This window comes from Sphaeramia orbicularis, chromosome 17 (genome assembly GCF_902148855.1).
Source record: "Sphaeramia orbicularis chromosome 17, fSphaOr1.1, whole genome shotgun sequence".
Classification (NCBI taxonomy): domain Eukaryota; kingdom Metazoa; phylum Chordata; class Actinopteri; order Kurtiformes; family Apogonidae; genus Sphaeramia; species Sphaeramia orbicularis.
In genome coordinates, this window is record NC_043973.1 from 14,491,673 (window position 1) to 14,508,856 (window position 17,184).

General features: G+C 36.4%; 2 protein-coding genes across 2 annotated transcripts in view; both read right to left on the reverse strand.

The window, feature by feature from the left end:
* The window catches only part of LOC115436878 (myb-like protein X), a 65,972-nt gene extending 62,010 nt beyond the window's left edge, over positions 1-3,962 (reverse strand). The window contains exons 1-2 of the mRNA XM_030159851.1: positions 3,957-3,962; positions 1,724-1,817 (exon numbers count right to left, since the gene is read on the reverse strand). Coding sequence (XP_030015711.1) covers positions 1,724-1,817; positions 3,957-3,962 — 100 coding nt within the window. The remainder of the gene's footprint in view (positions 1-1,723; positions 1,818-3,956) is intronic.
* apol1 (apolipoprotein L, 1) lies at positions 3,838-15,247 on the reverse strand. Its single transcript, XM_030161244.1, has 13 exons — positions 15,169-15,247; positions 15,002-15,060; positions 14,676-14,756; positions 14,541-14,567; positions 12,379-12,441; positions 11,478-11,534; positions 11,220-11,312; positions 10,991-11,040; positions 8,253-8,277; positions 7,484-7,561; positions 7,363-7,402; positions 6,980-7,031; positions 3,838-6,296 (listed from the first exon to the last, which is right to left on the reverse strand). The coding sequence occupies exons 3-13, from the start codon at positions 14,742-14,744 to the stop codon at positions 5,348-5,350; spliced, it is 1,503 nt and encodes a 500-aa protein (XP_030017104.1). The 5' UTR covers positions 14,745-14,756; positions 15,002-15,060; positions 15,169-15,247; the 3' UTR covers positions 3,838-5,347.
* Between the last annotated feature and the right edge of the window lie 1,937 nt (positions 15,248-17,184).

Sequence of the window (17,184 nt, forward strand, 5' to 3'; positions counted from 1 at the left end):
GCAGATTAAATATAAGAAAATACCTAATTTACACTGATAAATCACTTAAGATAAGTTAAATAGAGAGAAAAATATATTTGAGAATTGCCACCAAAGTAGCATTGGGTCTTTATGGGTTAATAGGATTAGGTCTACTTGTAAATTAGGTTCATTTGTTATCAAGAGGAAATACAGGTGTACAAAAGATGATAATGGGGTTAAAAACAGAACAATTACAGCATGTTCCTAAATTTTTTTTTTTTTTTTTGTTTCTTTGCTCTTGTGCATCATGTATTAATGTCACAGACTTGAAGACACTTAGTTTATGTACAACAATGTGCTTTGCTGAAAAATGCACTGATAGAAGTACATCATAATTACACGTTCTCAAACTTTTTTTTTTTTTTTAACCTTTATTTACCCAGGCAAGCAATTAAGAACAGATTCTTATTTACAAATGCAGCCTGGTACTTATTTTTCGTGCAAAGTTTTTAAATGACTTATGGCTATACAAACTATTAACGCAAATTGATTAAAATGTACGAAATGTAGTGTTCACTGGCGTTACTACAACGGATTATAGCACTTGTCACTTCAATAGTATGGTATTAAAACACGTCCTGTATTTACACTAGCCACTAGTATTCACACATTTCCTAAAACTTCATTCTGGTGTTTTTAAGTCATCATTTATCCAACTTATTGACATAAAGTTAGCTTACAGAGCGAAAAATTTAAGCTAGCAAACTGTTAAAAGCTGATAAAAACACGACATATGAAGCTAAACTGAGTCGAAATTATGACATATAAACTTCTCTGCTGCTATATAAATAATGTCACGTTGTTTTCAGACCGAATGTTTCACCTACCGATAGTTGGAAGATACTTCTTATTCACTTTACAACTAATAAAAACGTATGTACAAGTCCTCGCGTCTCCTTCACTGTCCACTCAATCCCAGGAGTTTTTAACTTCACCACCCGCACAAAAACATCTGCACGAATGAGGCGTTCATGGCCTTCCTAACAGGCTCCGAAATGTGTGCTCCAAACGGTCACCTCCCAGTTTACAGCAGCCAAGTTCTTATACCAAGCCTAAATTCAGATTGGATTCATTCAAATTACTCAGACAACAACTGATTATTTTTATCTTTTAATTTTTTTTAATTGATTTGATATGATATAGTATTTTGTAAAACCTGAGTTTAACTAATCTGCTTTTACATCAAGAAAAAATATTATTAGTACAGTATCACCGGTTATTTTTGTAAATTCACATGGGGATTAATAATAACTTTTCAGGACAAAACACAGTGTCATTGACTCCTTTAATAGCCTAATGCATTTTTAGCTTTGAATACCGGCAACGTGTTTGTTAATATGTCAAATTATTTACGCAAACCTACAGAAAAAGGTCTTCTTAAAGTATGAAAAATAATCAGAATGAATCATTACTAACCATGCCTCTCAACCTGAAAAGCACACAAACCCAGTTGCTAATTCTGTTCATAATTAGCAAACAACTGACACGCTTTGACAAAGTTTCCGACACCATTTAAAGGCAACACGGTCAACTCAAACAAAGCATCTCAGAGCAGAGCACACCTTCAGAGCTTCTGTATTCAAACATCCTCCAAGATAAATGATAAACTGGTACATAAAAAGGTGGCTCCTGAATTTACCACCCCTCCATTTGATAAGAGTTAAAAAGGAGTAAGAGGTAACATCAAAGTTCACCACCTCACCTGCCCGTCGGAGCCGGAGATAAGAAGATTTCCTGTACTTGATGGTTTCCACAGAACGCACCTGGGAACGGGGCGTGGCTTCTTTAAGGTGTACCTGTGGGAGATAATAGGGATGACTTTCCCAAAGGATTCCTTAAGGCAGGGGTGTCAAACTCATTTTAGTTCAGGGGCCACATTCACCCCAATATGATCTCAAGTGGGCCGGACCAGTAAAATAATACCAGTGAAAAAAGTAAAATTATATTAAGATAATGTTTACATCTACAACATTTCCTTAAAAATCTGAATAATATGAACAACTTGAAATATCTTAAGAAAAAAACAAGTGCAGTTTTAACAATATTCTGTCTCAGTTTATCATTTACACACGTGGATTACAAGTTACATTACAATTACAAATACACAAAACATTTAGTAACACAGGGGTGTCAAACTCATTTTAGTTCAGGGGCCACATTCAGCTAAATTTGATCTCCAGTGGGCCGGACTAGTAAAAAAACAAAACAAAACATAATAATATATAAATAATGACAATTCCAAATTTTTACCTCCGCCAAGGAGGTTATGTTTTTGCCAGGGTTTGTTTGTTTGTTTGTTTGTTTGTTTGTTTGTCTGTCCGTTAGTGTGCAACATAACTCAAAAAGTTATGGACAGATTTGGATGAAATTTTCAGGATTTGTTGGAAATGGGATAAGGAAGAAATGATTAAATTTTGGTGGTGATCAGGGGGGGGGGGGGCACTGATCAGCCTTGGCGGAGGTCTGCGCTGTCCGAGTGCTTCTAGTTGTCTTTGTTTTAGGGTAAAAAAACAACCAAACAAACAAAAAAAAAAACCCATTAAATTATGAAAATACTTACTTTTATCAACTATCCAAACAAAAAAGGTGTGAATAACCTGAAAAAACTGAAATTTCTTGAGAAAAATGAGTGCAATTTTAACTATATTAAGCCACAACTTATCATTTCTACATGTGCATTATGGATCAAATCTACAAAGACACTAACACTGAAGAACAGGCAGAAAATACTTAAAATTGTGCTTAATTTTCTTTAGACATTTCAGGTTGTTCATATTTGTTCAGGTTATTCACATTTTATTGTTACAGGATAGTTTGTAAATGTAAATATTTTCATAATTTAATGCTTTTTTTTGCACTAAAACAAAGAAGCAAATTTGAAGTTGTTAATTCAAGATTTTTTGCTAAATTTAAGATTTTGGTTTTTTTTTACTTAATTGAATGTTTTGGGTTTTTTTGCTTAATTCAAGCTAATTTTTTTTTTTTTTTCTTAATTCAATTCAAGACTGGAATTTTTGACTTTGCATAAAGATCCAAAGGGCTGGACTGGACCCTTTGGCGGACCGCATTTGGCCCCCGGGCCACATGTTTGACACCCCTGTAGTAACAGGTATAATATTGATAAAATTGCATTTACTTTTCTCAAGACATTCCACATTGTTCATATTTGTTCAGGTTATTCACATTTTTTGTAAAAGGATAGTTTGTTACTGTAAACATTTTCATGTAATTTTATTTTTTTTCTTGTAGTAAAACAAAGATAAAATCTGCAGTTGTCATTATTTATAGGTTATTATGGCAGTATTTTTCTGGTCTGACCCAAATGAGATCTAATTGGTCTATATGTGTCTGTATGGAACCTGAATTAAAATGGTTTTTACACCATTCATTGTTAATATCTTCAGCGTAATTTTTGCATTTCACAAATTCATCCCACAGGCCGGACTGGACCCTTTGGTGGGCTGAATTTGGCCCTCGGGCCGCATGTTTGACAGCTGTGCCTTAAGGTTTCACAAACATCAACAACCAGCCTTTTGCTTTAGCTGGCATGTTAAAAATAAAATAGTGAATAAGCAAGAGGAAAATAGAAGAGAGCAGTAATTATGTTGGCTGTTGTCAGGACACACAGAGTAATGGAAATCCAGTCCACATGCTGCACATGTCAGTACAATACTGTGGCATGGGATTAAATTCACCCAGAGATCATTAATTTATTGTTTCATTAGGATTTTTTTTTAAAGAGAGAAAATATCTCAGATGGAGAGAATCAACGTTTCTTTAATTTAACAAAATGGCAATGGAAACGAAATTTAATAGATATTTTTATTGATTTTTTTTTTTCCAATTTTATACAACACTAACATTAAAAAAAGTGAACCCTTCTCTCATAACTGGTAAAACATTAAAAGTTTGAAATCATTTATTATGGCAACAACCTCCATGTAGGTCTACATTAGTCATGAAAATTTTAAGGAGACAGGCTGAAGGACAATTTGCTGAACAAGTTTACCCAGGTTATCAACTAAGCAAACACCACTTCAGCAGCGCACAGAAGGAGCACAGGTAAACGTAGTGTTTCCTCACCTGCAACAAAGGCCTTTAAAATTGCATAGATTGGCAAAATATGTCTTTGACCTTTAACAATAGTTTCCCATTTACATTTATTAAACAGAGGTCTATGGCCGATATATTTTAATATTGCACATATAACTGAATAAATAAACCCACCCGGAACAGACGTGAAAAATAAATAAGAGGTTTGTTAAACAAATCTCAGAGTGTGCAGACTTATCAAATCTACAAAATAGTGATCTGAGGAAAGGAAATGAGAAACAGCTTGACAAACTCCTGCTGGTTCTTATCTTTGAGATTTGCTTTGTCTTTTAGTGTTATAGCTTTATATATTTAGAGAGATTTATGTTCCTTCGTATAATAACAAATATTTTCCCATCTGAACTACAGAAAACACCTGGTAGGACAGAATATAAATACAACTTTTCCAATTAATTATCACAGCATAGAACTAATAAAGTGGAATTAAAGCCTATTTTTTTCTACTGGTTAATTTTTCTGCCACTTGTCATTTTATTTAGATTTAAAAAAAAAACACTATCTACTTTAACTGTCAGATCAAGATCTTCATTGAAGCATATCTCATAGCAGTTAACATTTCCTAACTCTAAAGGTGAGGTCATGGAGGAAAGATTTGGTTAATCAGCCATGAAACACAGAAAAACAACATGTGGAAACAACCTAATGCTATAATGCATCGTACTGTATCTATAAGGCATCATCATTAAAAAAAAAAAAAAAGGCACTCCACCATATCCCCTTTATGTGCAGTTCGTATTTAAACCAGGTCAGTAAAAGTCAGAGTGTTTCAATATAACTCACTTTTAAGTCTAGAAGAAACTCTACTTTTCATATCTCATCAGTAGTATTTGTTTAAATCTCTGTCCACAAACACAACATGGCAGTTTTCCTCTTTGGAACAGTCACCAGAGAAGCAGATATGAAACCTTTTCTACCACAGTTACTTCCAGTAGTGTAATGCTGATCAGATTCAGGAAGACATCTCCCTAAATAAAATGTCTAGTAGGTTTACAAACTATCTATGTCAACACATATGAACTAATCGGTTAAAAATCACCTTATCCTATGTGATCCTTTCTAAATGAATATAATTGTTAAAAATGCATCAGTTTTCAGGTATTTTCAGACATGAGGGAAAACATTTTGCTCGGGGATGTGACTGTCTGAATGTTCCCTTGAAACCTTGACAATACAATGCAGCACAGTTTAAGGCCTTTTCCAGTTAAGCTTTTGTTCAAACATATTCTCTGCTCTCTATGTCCTTTTTGATGGCTTTTTTAATGCGGTCGATTTCATCTTCTTCTGAACTGTCATATTTGTCCTCTTTGTCTTTCTTGTCTTTGTCTGGAGCCTGGTCCTCGTTTTCTGGCGTTGTGGTGGCCTGGAGCTCCTCTCGGATGCTGTTGAGCTCCACCAGACCCTCATGCAGCTGTGTAGCCACTTCCCTGATTTTGGCAGCAAACTCTGACTTTGCACCTTTCTTAAGTTCTTTAGAGTCTTTGGCTACGAAGTAGATGTCCATACCTACGAAGAGTCCAGTGAGCACACCAGTGGCCATACTGGCGATCTGAACAGCCCTGGCTGCTGTGCTACCTGCAACATTGGCGATCTGCACCACACGCATGATCTCATTGGCGTTGATGAGGATTGCCTTTCCTACCATGGCGCCATCCTCATAAAAGCTGGCAGTGAGCGCAGGAAAGTCCCGGTTATAGGCGTGTTTCCTCATCTTAATCAGGTCGAACCTGCGCAGATTTTCGATACCCTGCTTGATAAATTTGAGACACTTGTTCAAGTCGATCATCTTCTCCTGGTAATCTTCCACTATCTTCTCCACCTTCTTACGGTCCATTGAATTGTTGACCTGGTTGGAGATGCCAGCTCCTGCTGAGGTCAGACCACCCGCTGTGGCAACCCCAAGGCCCACTGCTGTCACTATCAGTGAAGTACCCATAGTGACAGGGGCCAGAGCCAGGCCAGCGATGGTGGCCACACCCCCAATGGCGCTGGTGGAGCCGCCAGTGATCTGAGCAATCTTCGTGTTCTTGTTGAACTTGTCCAGGCCATCAGCGATGGAGTTGAGGTCGATGACATGCTGCCACAGACTCTCTGCACGTTCTGAGAACAGCTTATTAAAGACACGGATGCCCTTCTGCAGCTTCTCAGCCGTCACAGCAAACGCCCTGAGAGAGGAAAGGTCGCAGATGTGTTCATTTGTAAATCAAACAAATAATTAGATGGCGCAGGGTACTTTCTTTTATGTGCAAGTGCTGTATCAGAAGAGATAAAAATTAATAAAAACTGCCTCAATTTTGTTAAATAAAATACATATTTTTACACTTTGTTGAGGTGTTTTTTTTTAAGACTTACTGTGCTTAATGGGACAGGGAAATACCTCTTCTGACTAAGTACTAGAATAGCTAACTTAATTTTCATGACTCACTGGCTGCTTCTATTTCTAAAGAAGAAGGTGGAGAAGGGGATGAAGCTATTTCTGTCATTATCCCGGATTGTGTCACAAACCAAGAATGCAACACAAGTGGTTTATATAATGGGAGGTAACGGTATCTATCATGTCCATCATACAATCTATGCTCCAAAACAGATGGAAACATGCCTGCTTAGCCTTTTCTTTTTTGTGTTACTTGTCACTTACCTGTAAATATCACTGAAGTCTCTTCAAAAATGCATGTTTTAAAGATTATCTAGACTCAAGTCCTTAAATTATTTATTTCAGTGTTTTGAGCAGCACAAACAAAATCTCTGCCTTAGAAAGAATTTTTAAAACAATTTTAATTTAAGTGTGCACCATATAGTGCTTTGTGTGAAATGACTCTTTAAACCCCACATTCAGGCCTTTACTTACTTGGCTTCCTCTTTTTCTGTCATGTCATCAATTTGTGGCGTGTCTTCCCATGCTGAGGAAATTTAAGTATGAAGAAATTATTGTCAATTTGTCTCATCATTCATTGATAAAAATGTGGATGTCTAATGTGGCATCTCAATAAAGCATCCATCTATCTATCTATCTATCTATCTATCTATCTATCTATCTATCTATCTATCTATCTATCTATCTATCTATCTATCTATCTATCTATCTATCTATCTATCTATCTATCTATCTATCCATCTATCTATCTATCTATCATTCAGGGATTTAGTTTATGCACAAGGACAACTCAGGGAACAGGAATGAGTACACCGAAGGTAACTCAATAGTATGTAATCACTGGGTGCTGGACTTACACTCCACCGTGTTCCACCACTCCATGAGATTTTCCATATCCTAAAAGAAAGCATTAGATTGTTTATGGGTTTGCGTGTTAATGGTGGATCATTAATTACATAGTCTTTGTCAAAAACCAACCTCATTGTTTTCAGGCTGTGCAGAGTTAATGCGGTAGTCCTCCAGCTGGTCAAACAAAGTCCTCCTAGGACCTTCATTCTAATGAAAGAGAAGTATTACAGATTAAAGTTCATGTGTCAATAGCAGGGAACTTTTTGTCTGAAAGAAACAAGTTTTTATTAAGTAATATAGGAAGCATCAGTTTCACTTTTTGTAAAAAATTGGAGGAAGTATTGGTGAGAGGGATTCTGAGTCTGTTTTCTGCTGTTTTTGCAGAAGTAAAAGGGCCAAAATCTACCATGGACATGTTGAAAAAGGAACCAAAAACAGGTCTGGGCACATAGCAGTCTAATCTCATCTCGTCTTTCCATGCAAAGGACAGACACAAACACAGTGCGATGGTGTTGATGGGGTGGGGTTTGGGTAAAGGGGGCAGAAAAACAGAGCAGGAAGTAAACACATGTTGGCTGTAATAGTCTCTGCTGGGAGATGAACAAACGCCCAGAGGGAAACTCTGCAAGTGACTGTAAGAGGTTTGTTTTCAGGGTGGAGTCACATGACTGAAACAGGCCTTTTGTAATCCCGCACTGCGATGAGTAAGACTGCATGTCGACACACGCAAAACATGCCTGACATGTAGAGATAAAGACAGAAAGAGAGACAGACAGAGAGAAAGAAAGAAATAAGACAGTCCCCAAGGAAAAAAAGAAAGAAATGAAGAAAGAAAATGCAAATCTTCTGCTTAAACAAAAAAAAGAAACAAAGAACAAGGCGTGTTTAATTTTGCTACCTCTGCGGCTCCGTCCTGTGCCGATCTCTGTATAACTTTGGCCTGAAACCAATAAACACAAACACACCCAAACACATTTAAGACTCAAACCTGTATCTTGCAAAAGTAAAAATGCACTGAATGGTATAATTATGTCATAGGCTACAATCTATGTTGGGCCGATAAGGATCGATACACCTTTATATATTCACACTGAATGTTAGCACACCATGTACATATCATATACTTCAGTAATTTCAACAAAGTGGTCTAAATGGTCAGTTCAAAGTCGTATACGTGATGCAGAAGCAAAGACTATGATATAAATCAAAATACAATGCGAGAAAAAGAGTTTCCTGTTTGGATATATACATATGAAAAACATATGCATCACAAATTGAGCCCTATCTTAAGTATAACACTACACATATTTCTACTTATTGCCATGTTTTTGTACCGTGTTAAATTTTACACTCATTTATATTATATATTCTATCCATAGTGTACATTTACTATCCTTAGTTCCTGCTTATTTAGATTAGTACTGTTAACTGTTTTTTAGGTCACTTTACAGAGATGTAAACAAAATCTCATTGCAATATACCATTTGTATTTTTCAATGACAATAAACCTATTCTATTCTATTCTATAAATAGGTTTTTCTGAGAATTCTGATTCAGTTGTTTTCAACACAGACAGACTGATTAAAAGAGTATAATGAAAGGCTTTCCTTTCTTGTCTAATGAAATAAAACTGGATTGTTTGACATGTTTATATACTAAGATGGTTTCCTTTAGGGCAGATATGAATGTGATATTGAGTACACAGAATGATCACAAAAATTTAAGGGATGCGTGTGTGTATATATGTTCGCAGTAAAATTAATTGCAATAAAGCATTACATTGTACAAGTTACACATTTCAATGTTACCTTGATTCGAGGCTATGAAGGGGTTGTGTCTCTTAGGTTTCTTGACTTTGGTCTGAAAAGCATAAACCAGAATCAGAGTTACTCTGCGCATACTCACTTCTGAAATCGTCCTCAGCAGAAAACTGCATTAAAACATTGATTTTTTTTTTTTTTTTACTGCTGACTACGACAAGGCAGTATATGCCATGTGAAGTCAGTCTACTTCATCAATAAATAAAACAGGAACAGAAGAACTTAGTCGGAAACCTCTGCTTTGTCCGTGCCTTTCATTGTCTTTCTTTTCCTCTTTGGATGAAGACACTTCTTCTTCGTCTTTCAGCCCTTCATCATCAGATGGAGTCTGAAAAAAACAAAAACAAATTGTGTGATAGAAAATACATTGTCAGCATTATAATGAAGATGGAAAAAAGAGGGAGAACAGAAAAATGTGAATTTGTGATTGGATAATTAGTCGTGTCCATCACGACAATATATAAGTCACTGTACCGCTCAGCTCCACTATGACCACATCTAAACCTAAATGAACACCTGTGGCACATTCAGGACCAATACGGTATACTACAAAGATCAGCTACAAAACAAGAGGAGGAAGAACTTTGGTTAAAAATGATAACCCTTTCATGCATACTGGTCACCTCCAGTGGACAGTTCTTCTCCAGCTGTTCTCTTGTATATTCATGAATTTTGTTGTTTTAGTTCCATATCAGCCAACACAGTGGACACTTATGCACCATCCCATTCACTACAGTTCAGACCATTACTGTAACTTTGCTGTTCTTAATAAAACCTGATCTGCACTAACATGTTTTAGGGTAAATCATTGTTAATTGTTAGACTGCAATTACCAGTTTTGTTTAGTTTTTTTTTTTTTTTTTTTTTTTAAACAAAAAGTTTGGTTTTTTGCATGTTATCTCCATGAAGTGAGTAATAACTAGTATTAGAATATGTTAAAATGTGAGAAAACATCACATTAGCAGCATTAAAATATTTTAATGTCAATCTTTTCATATCACGTTCTGCTATTGGGTCAAAACACTGTATTTGAAATCTCTCTGACAGGACATTTTAGAGATAATCTGACAAATTAGTGTTGCTAAATGACCCACATTTTTACTTTTAAATTAATTTTTGCTTTAGTTGGACCATAAGGGATTATCCAAAACAAGGAGCTACTTTACATTGAAATAAATGTTGGAATGGTGATCAATTAAAGTTGGCTCTCTGACGTGACGTGACTGTGTTTGGACCCTATTGGGTTTTAAATACATGCTTCTGTGCTTCAAAAATTAAATGCATGGTGTAGCTGAGTGGACATTTTTGTAACTACATAAAAAAAAGAACTCAATCACATTGTTTTTCATGCCTAAGGAGGAATAAAAACACTTTAGACAAAAAAATCTTGATGAAGGTTCTCATAATTCATGCGTGAAAGGGTTAATCTTCCATTAGAGCTCAGAAATATATGTCAGATTTTACAACCCATCTGTAGTACAGTATTCGTTTCTCAAAGTCTTATCTTTCAAGCCATTTTCTTGGTTTCTGGTGGGTGGTCTTTTACGAATCATCTAAAAACAAACCTAGAAACACTGATAACAAGCATGGGTAGCCACATGTGACAGTGTCTTGCTATTCAAATCATTGTAAAAAAAACAAAAAAAAACAACAACAATGAACAGATTATCATTTATCCTGATGTACAAATGGAGCAGACCAAGTGTTTGTGTGACTTTAACATTCTGAAATGATGTAAATGACCAGCTCTACCAGTATTTTAATATCATGGTTTCAGTATAAATCTCCTTAAGTTGCATGTCAGTGTCAGTGATACCTTGGGTCGGGCATGAAGGGATTGTGTCTCTTAGGTTTCTTGACTTTGGTCTAAACAGAACAAACACAGTGTCACTCAGAAGATAACACACCCTCAAATCTGAAATGTGCTCTTAGCAGCAATCAGTAGTTGTTCTGCTGACTTTCATGCCAGGGATGTGTTGTCAAACTTTTCTAAAATCAGCTAATTGATCAGTAAATATAAACAGGAAGAGACGAAACATGAAAACCTCTGCTTTGTCCTCGTTTTCATCTTCTTTCTTTTCTTTGGCTGAGGACTCATCCCCTTCTTCTTCTTTCAGCCCTTCATCATCAGATTGAGCCTTCAATAACAGCAAAATTTTGGGGGTGAAATGTGTTAATATGACAATCAAAGAAAAAAAAACAACTATTTTCTAAAATGAAACAAAAGTTCCAACTGGGTCAACAATGTGCATGAAGTGAACTCATTTAGTTGTTAGTCAATAACAATGCAGATTTCCATATACCTTGGCTGCAGGGCGTGGCATAAACGGATTGTGATGCTTGTGTTTTTTCACCTTAGTGTGGAAAAAAAAAAAACAGAGCACCGTGCCAATGTGTTAGATGACATAGCAAAGTAGAACTGGAAAAACTAGATTTCAGCTGCAGATAATGTTGCATAAAAAACAGCATGTGTGCTAAAATGCACTGCTACACAAGTTGCTCTCATGGTAAAAGAACAACTTTGGTAAACTACAATAAATAAATATATTAATGAATAAATAATGATTTTGCAGATACAAATTATCATGTCTGTTTCTTGTGTATCAAAGTGGCCTGCCAGCAGCTGAGTCACTCAGACTCACACTGTGCAGCCAAAAACTGTCATTCTAAATTCTGGTGTGATCCCAAAGTTGGCAAATTATTTAAAAGAATTGTACAGGAAAGGTGTAAAAGCTGATTCATGGGGCATTTGGAATAAGCCAGTCTGTAGAAAAAGTATAACCATAAAAAAAACAACAAAAAAACATCAAATTTGTCATTGGGAATTTTAACTTGATTAAAACAAACTAAACGCAGAACATGCTGCAAATAACAGAGTAGAATAAGATCATTAAACAAAATGTAAATTACTTCAGGCTGAACAGAAGTAGTGGAGGTGATACATGTTATTTGCATGTTTTTGGAGTGAGAACCTCTGATAAGAAGGAAGCAGGAACTAGAACTATTACATCCTGTTCCATTAAATACCACAAGTGCTTTTTGTTTGGTTTTAATTTCATAGGAGATGTTGGAATACAAAACATTAGAGACAAAACCAGTTCCTATGAAAATGGCTCTTTCAACAGGCCTGCATGAACTTGGTAATATGGTGAAAAATATATTCAGTAAAATGTGGTGACACTGTTGCCAACTACTGTTACTGACCTTGTCTCCCTCCCTGGTTTCAGCAGATTTGTCATCTTTGAGGCCCTCATCATCTGACTGGCTCTGTAAAAATCCGACTGTTTCATTAGGATTGTAAAGGCAATGCTTTTAGAACTTACAAAAAAAAACAGAACTGTTAAAATATTTGATTAAAGTTGCTTGTTAGCAAACATTATGTGCAGATATTCAGGTAAGTCTTCCAGGTTTAAAGGGGTCATATTTTGCTAAACACACTTTTATTAGTCTTTGGTACATTTATTTGTGTATTTGGACCCTAACAGTTAAAAAAACTTTTAATTTGAACCCTCCACATGCTGCAAAGCTATTTTTATATTAATTCTGGCAAAAATCGAGTGGATTTCTACAACCTGTTTTAACTCCTGCTTAATTGTTACGTCTATAACTAGTTATGTCATGACATTTGCAAATATATGGTCAAGACTTGCGATGAACATTTCTCTGAGTACGCCATAATTATTAGTCAGCAGCAGCGGTTGTAGTCATACTGGAAATATGTCTAAACTTCAAGCTGATTATGTAAAATGTTCAGTTGTTGTTTGAACGGGACAGAGCAGCACAGCCAACAACCTGGAGGGGGTGGGGCGTGAAGTGGCTCATGTGCATTTAAAGGGCCAGCGCTCAAAATGACCTTTCTGATGTCATTATTCAGAGATAGGGTTGAAGATGGACCTGTGGAGCTGAATTAATGAAGAATTCAGACCCAAGTACAGCATTTACAGTTTATGTAGACCACAGGGAAATGTTTTAAAATGCAGAATTCCATTTTAAAAAAGCAAAATATCACTCCTTTAAAGTCAGTTCTTTAAAGTCATGACATTTTTGCACCAGAAAAGAGCAACTTTTAAACCGAAGTGTTTCAGATCTAAAAGCAGAAATGAGGGAATAATAATCATGTTGTTGTTTTTTTCTTAATTTTTATATTATAATGAGCACCTTATCTACATAGAGAGTAGTTCCCTTCCATGTTTCTGTCGTAGCTCTAAACAGACTCTGCTTCCTCTCCTTCTCCCCTATTTTATAGATTTGTCATGGTACATACTCCCACTGGCTATGTGTGTGTGGATTACAGTTAATATCCCTGTAACTAAAAAACCCGAACAAATGCTAGGTCTAACAGGGCTTTTGTGTTTTTTCTTGTTCTCATAACCATCATAGACTAGTGAGAGGTGACAGACATTCAGACTGCAACCTATTACTTCACAACTAGATGCCATTAAATATCACAAACTGAACACTTACATTTTAAGTCTGATCAAACCAACCATCAAACCACAAGGTCAAGATCAAACAGATTAGCATGAATTTTTAACCACTTAACTCAAACAAAAACTTACGTGTTTCTGTAATAAACACTTAAGACCAATTTTCATTGACTTTATTTTCTTTAAAGCAGCGTATGACTTTCATCACATTTTTTTTTTTTTTTTTTTTTAAATCTGTAAACCCCAGTGATAGTCTAATTATCACTAAACCATTAGTCTTTCCGTGCTTACACAGCTGAATCATTTCCCTCACAGTGAACAACTTCGAAGATGACTCCATCATAAATACAGTCCGCTTGTTTACATAACAAACTGAAACATCACTCGGGCCTTTTCGAAAATTTTGTCTCAAAGTGCATTGCAGTAAGTGAAAGCCGTTTCTCACAGATTTGGCAAGAAACAAGCCAGATCGTTACACATAAAATTCTCCAGTCCACCAGTGTTTTAAAGAATGAGTACAGTTGGTGGATGGAGGTAAAGGCCACATTTGGGTTCAGCACTCACCAAGAGACAGCAAAATTGCTGCTGCGTGGAATTCCCATTCCCACAATACACTTCACAACAAAATTTTCCAAACAGGCCCAAGTGACGTTTCGGTTTGTTAAGTAAACAAGCAGACTGTGTTTATGATGGAGTCATCTTCGAAGTTGTTCACCATGAGGGAAGTGATTCAGGCGCGTAAGCATGGACACACTAATAGATTAGTGATAATTAGGCTATCACTGGGGTTAAACAAATTTGACAAAAAAAATTTGATTAAAGTCATACACTGTTTTAAAGAAATTACTTCAATCAGAGGCTATAGCTAAATAACCATGAAGAATGCTTCTGAATATCAGCAAATATAGTCTTGTCAGTGAACCATGAACAGATAAATACCTGATGGCTCTTTCTCTGCTTCATCCCCTAAAAATTCAATCATCAAAATGTCATTATCTCTCAAGGGTTCAGTAAACATCTCAAAGATATATATACACTGATACACAAACACCCCAGACTGACACAGCTGTTTACCTCTTCTGATGGTCTAGGAGGCATGAGTGGAGTTTTTGCAGGTTGTGCTTTTTTCTCTACAGACGTCATGTCTTTGTTATCCTTCAAAGGACAGATATTGTTGTAAAATTATACCCTTAAGTGTACAACATGTGGAATTTTACCATCAGTCTTGTAGGTAACACAGAGTTGCTACTCTAATGTATTAAATCACTTATCAAGTTTTGACATACAAGGATTAATTTGCACTCTAGTGGGTAACTCTGAATAACAACAGATTGCATGCTTACAAAAATATACAGACAACCTGCAGAAAATGTGGTAAATTATAGAAGTTTAAGCCATACCTGTTTATCTCCAGTTCCTTTAAGTTTTATTCTGTCATATGCTGATGTTTCTTCATCTCCTGCAGAAAGACAATGCAGTTTAAAAAGGCAATAAGTGTCAGAAAAACTGACTGTAAAGTGGGAATAGTGTCACATGGAGTAGACGACAGTAGGCGGCTGACTGCAACCTCTTCAGGTCGGTCTGGGTGGGACTGGTGGCGTTTCACTTCTTTCCTTCCTCTCTCGCTGGATCATGTTGCCTTTGACCTGACAAGGACACACACAGAGTCACACAGTGCACTGGAGTGGGACGACCGGGGCGTTTGACGAGCAGCGGCGAGATTTGAAGGGCGGTAAGGGGATGATGAGGATGTGGTGGAGGTACGGAACAGGAGGCGGACAGACGGTGATCAGCTGTGTGTTCATTCGTTGGTGTGTGTGTGGTCACTGGTGACTCCGAGTGATGCAAAAAATAGACTGACCGGTTTCGGTTTCTCCTCCAGTTGCTTCTCGTTCTCCTTGAGCGTATCTGGGTCTTCAGTGTCTTTCTGTAAAAACGACGGTAAATCGCAGCGGTTGGACTCTTAGTTAACAAATTTCCAAGTTTAGCCTCATGAAACGCAGATCAGTTTTTTCAGACTTCTACAAAGAAATAAGCTGTGCACTCATGTAACACCAATATATGCACACTGGTTAGCTCTGATGAAAACCCTTACTGTCTGTAGGAATAAGGCTAAAACACATGAAACCACTGGTAACCTCATTCAGGACACAGCACAATCTAACACCAACTCCATGCCAGCTCCACCATCACAGACACACAGACTTTGGCATAACGGCCTTTTCCTACCATGCTCCATGGTCATGGAATAATCTTCAAAAAATCCTCTTATTATTTATTTACCTTTATTTGACCAGGAAAACCTCATTGAGATTAAAAATCTCTTTTCCAAGAGTGTCCTAGCCAAGATGGGCAGCAGTACATTAAATAGTTACAGACACAAACTTTCATACATTAAAAAAAAAACAAGTATTTAATACATAAAGAAGTACAAAATCAATCAAGTCTTAAATTACAAACATTCATCTCTGTTAATGATTTTAAAAGTATCATTGAAAATGCAGTGACGGAGGAATGTCACTGTTTTTCCTGAGAGGCCTTTTATGGTTGAGTAAGTGTTATTCTGTTTTATTGTTCATTGTGTATCATGTATGTGTTTTATATAGTTGCGACTTTGTATAGCTGCTACCTTGGCCAGGTCTCCCTTGCAAAAGAGACCTGGCCTAGATAGCCAGGCTAATCTCAATGGGACTTCCTGTTTAAATAAAGGTAAATAATCACCATTAATATCATCCCAGTCAGCTACAGTAAAAAATCATCCCACCACCGTCACCAAACACATCCAACAGTGTAGTTACTTTATTAGCAGATCGGTGAACAAACAGTTTGTTCATGGCTCCAACCACACCACCCTAAGAGGGAGGGACACAGTGCAGGACTTAACACAGGAAACATTCCGGTTCACTGTACAATAAACTCACCTCAGTCTGATGTGAAAACTCCAGTCATAATGTCATTGTCAATGTCACTCACTTGTACACTTATTACTTTACAATTATTATTATAAGTACCTTTATGGTTTTTTTTTTTTTTTGGTTACTTCAACCAATTTTTATATTTTTGCATTTTTTAATTTTTCTGTTGCATTTAATACACATTGTCTTGTGCCACTGTACATTTGAATTTCCCCCTTGGGGGATCAATAAAGTATATCTTATCTTATAACCATATTTCCACTTTGTGCTTTACACTTATTTATGCACTGTACTGAAAAATTTCATTTTACTTTGCACATTACAGTTATTGTTACACCTTACTGTTTGATTGTCCAGATTTCTTTTTGTTTTATACTTCCAATTTATTATGTATGCTCTGTGTTTGCTCTTGTGTTCTACTTTTTGTTCTTACATTGTATTTTTACTGTTTGTCATGCTGCTGCACTACAGTTTCCCAGTTTTGGATACATGGGGGTTCGGTCTATAACTAATGTAATAACTAACGCTGGCGTGAAATGAAAGTGAAACTTTACATCCTTTCAACTCCTTTACAACTTCCAACTCCCGGGTTCTATTCCTCTATTATACAGCTTGTTTGTGTGTGTGTGTGTGGTGTGGGGGGGGGGATATAGTGTCAGTGTTTTAGA